Genomic DNA, 899 nt, shown 5'->3' on the forward strand with positions numbered 1-899 from the left:
GTCTGGCAGTGAAGTGGTCTGGCAGTGAAGTGGTCTGGCAGTGAAGTGGTCTGGCAGTGAAGTGGTCATTAATGTTTATGATTCTTCATTCTTGTGTTGCACCATTTTACTCATGCATGAAATTGAGTGTATTAATAGTCAAATTTTGGTTCTTGATACGTCGGCCTAGGAAGTGATTAAAAAGATTAGAGAAAGGCTGTTATCTTACCCATTAGTTCAGCTTAGTATATTCACTATGTTCGGTCAGCAAGATGGAATTTTGCTCTACGATTGTAACAAATATCACTTTTACTTTTTTAAGATACTTGTAAATTAAATTCAACTTTTTATTCTAATATACACAATTCTGGGCCCATACTTTCAGAAAAGTTAAGAGATCGTAAGTTCATCAGCCAATCATTGACGGCCTTTCCAGCAAAATACACCAATCATAGACAAGAAAATAGAGCGTAAGTACTTACGTTCACATAGCGAGCTTTGAAAGTATCCACCAATCATAGACAAGAAAATAGAGCGTAAGTACTTACGTTCACTTAGCGAGTTTTGAAAGTATGGACCCTGGGGCCATACTTTCCAAACTCGCTAAGTGAACGTAAGTACTTACGCTCTATTTTCTTGTCTTTGATTGGTTTATTTTGCTTGAAAGGCCGTCAATGATTGGCTGATGAACTTACGATCTCTTAACTTACGATCTCTTGTCCGAATCAACGAGATTGACAGATCTTAAACTTTTTCGTACCCAGGAAGACTTCAGGAAGCTGATGCTGGAGGCCGTGGAGGTGCACCCAGGGCTGCCCCCGGGGCGCCCCCCTCACGAGGTCTCCAGCTGCATAAGATTCATCCCTCTGACGCCACACTTCGGCAGAGGCCATCAGAATCCTATGGCGAAAATTGGGTGA

At 41.5% G+C, this 899-nt stretch overlaps 1 protein-coding gene across 1 annotated transcript in view; it reads left to right on the plus strand.

The window, feature by feature from the left end:
• LOC108665918 (deoxynucleoside triphosphate triphosphohydrolase SAMHD1) overlaps positions 1-899 on the plus strand; it is a 20,422-nt gene extending 19,523 nt beyond the window's left edge. Inside the window, exon 8 of the mRNA XM_018152721.2 lies at positions 744-899. Within this exon, the coding sequence (XP_018008210.2) occupies positions 744-899 (156 nt within the window). The remainder of the gene's footprint in view (positions 1-743) is intronic.

The sequence above is a fragment of the Hyalella azteca genome, unplaced genomic scaffold (assembly GCF_000764305.2).
Source record: "Hyalella azteca isolate HAZT.00-mixed unplaced genomic scaffold, Hazt_2.0.2 contig5880, whole genome shotgun sequence".
In the NCBI taxonomy this organism is placed as follows: Eukaryota; Metazoa; Arthropoda; class Malacostraca; order Amphipoda; family Hyalellidae; genus Hyalella; species Hyalella azteca.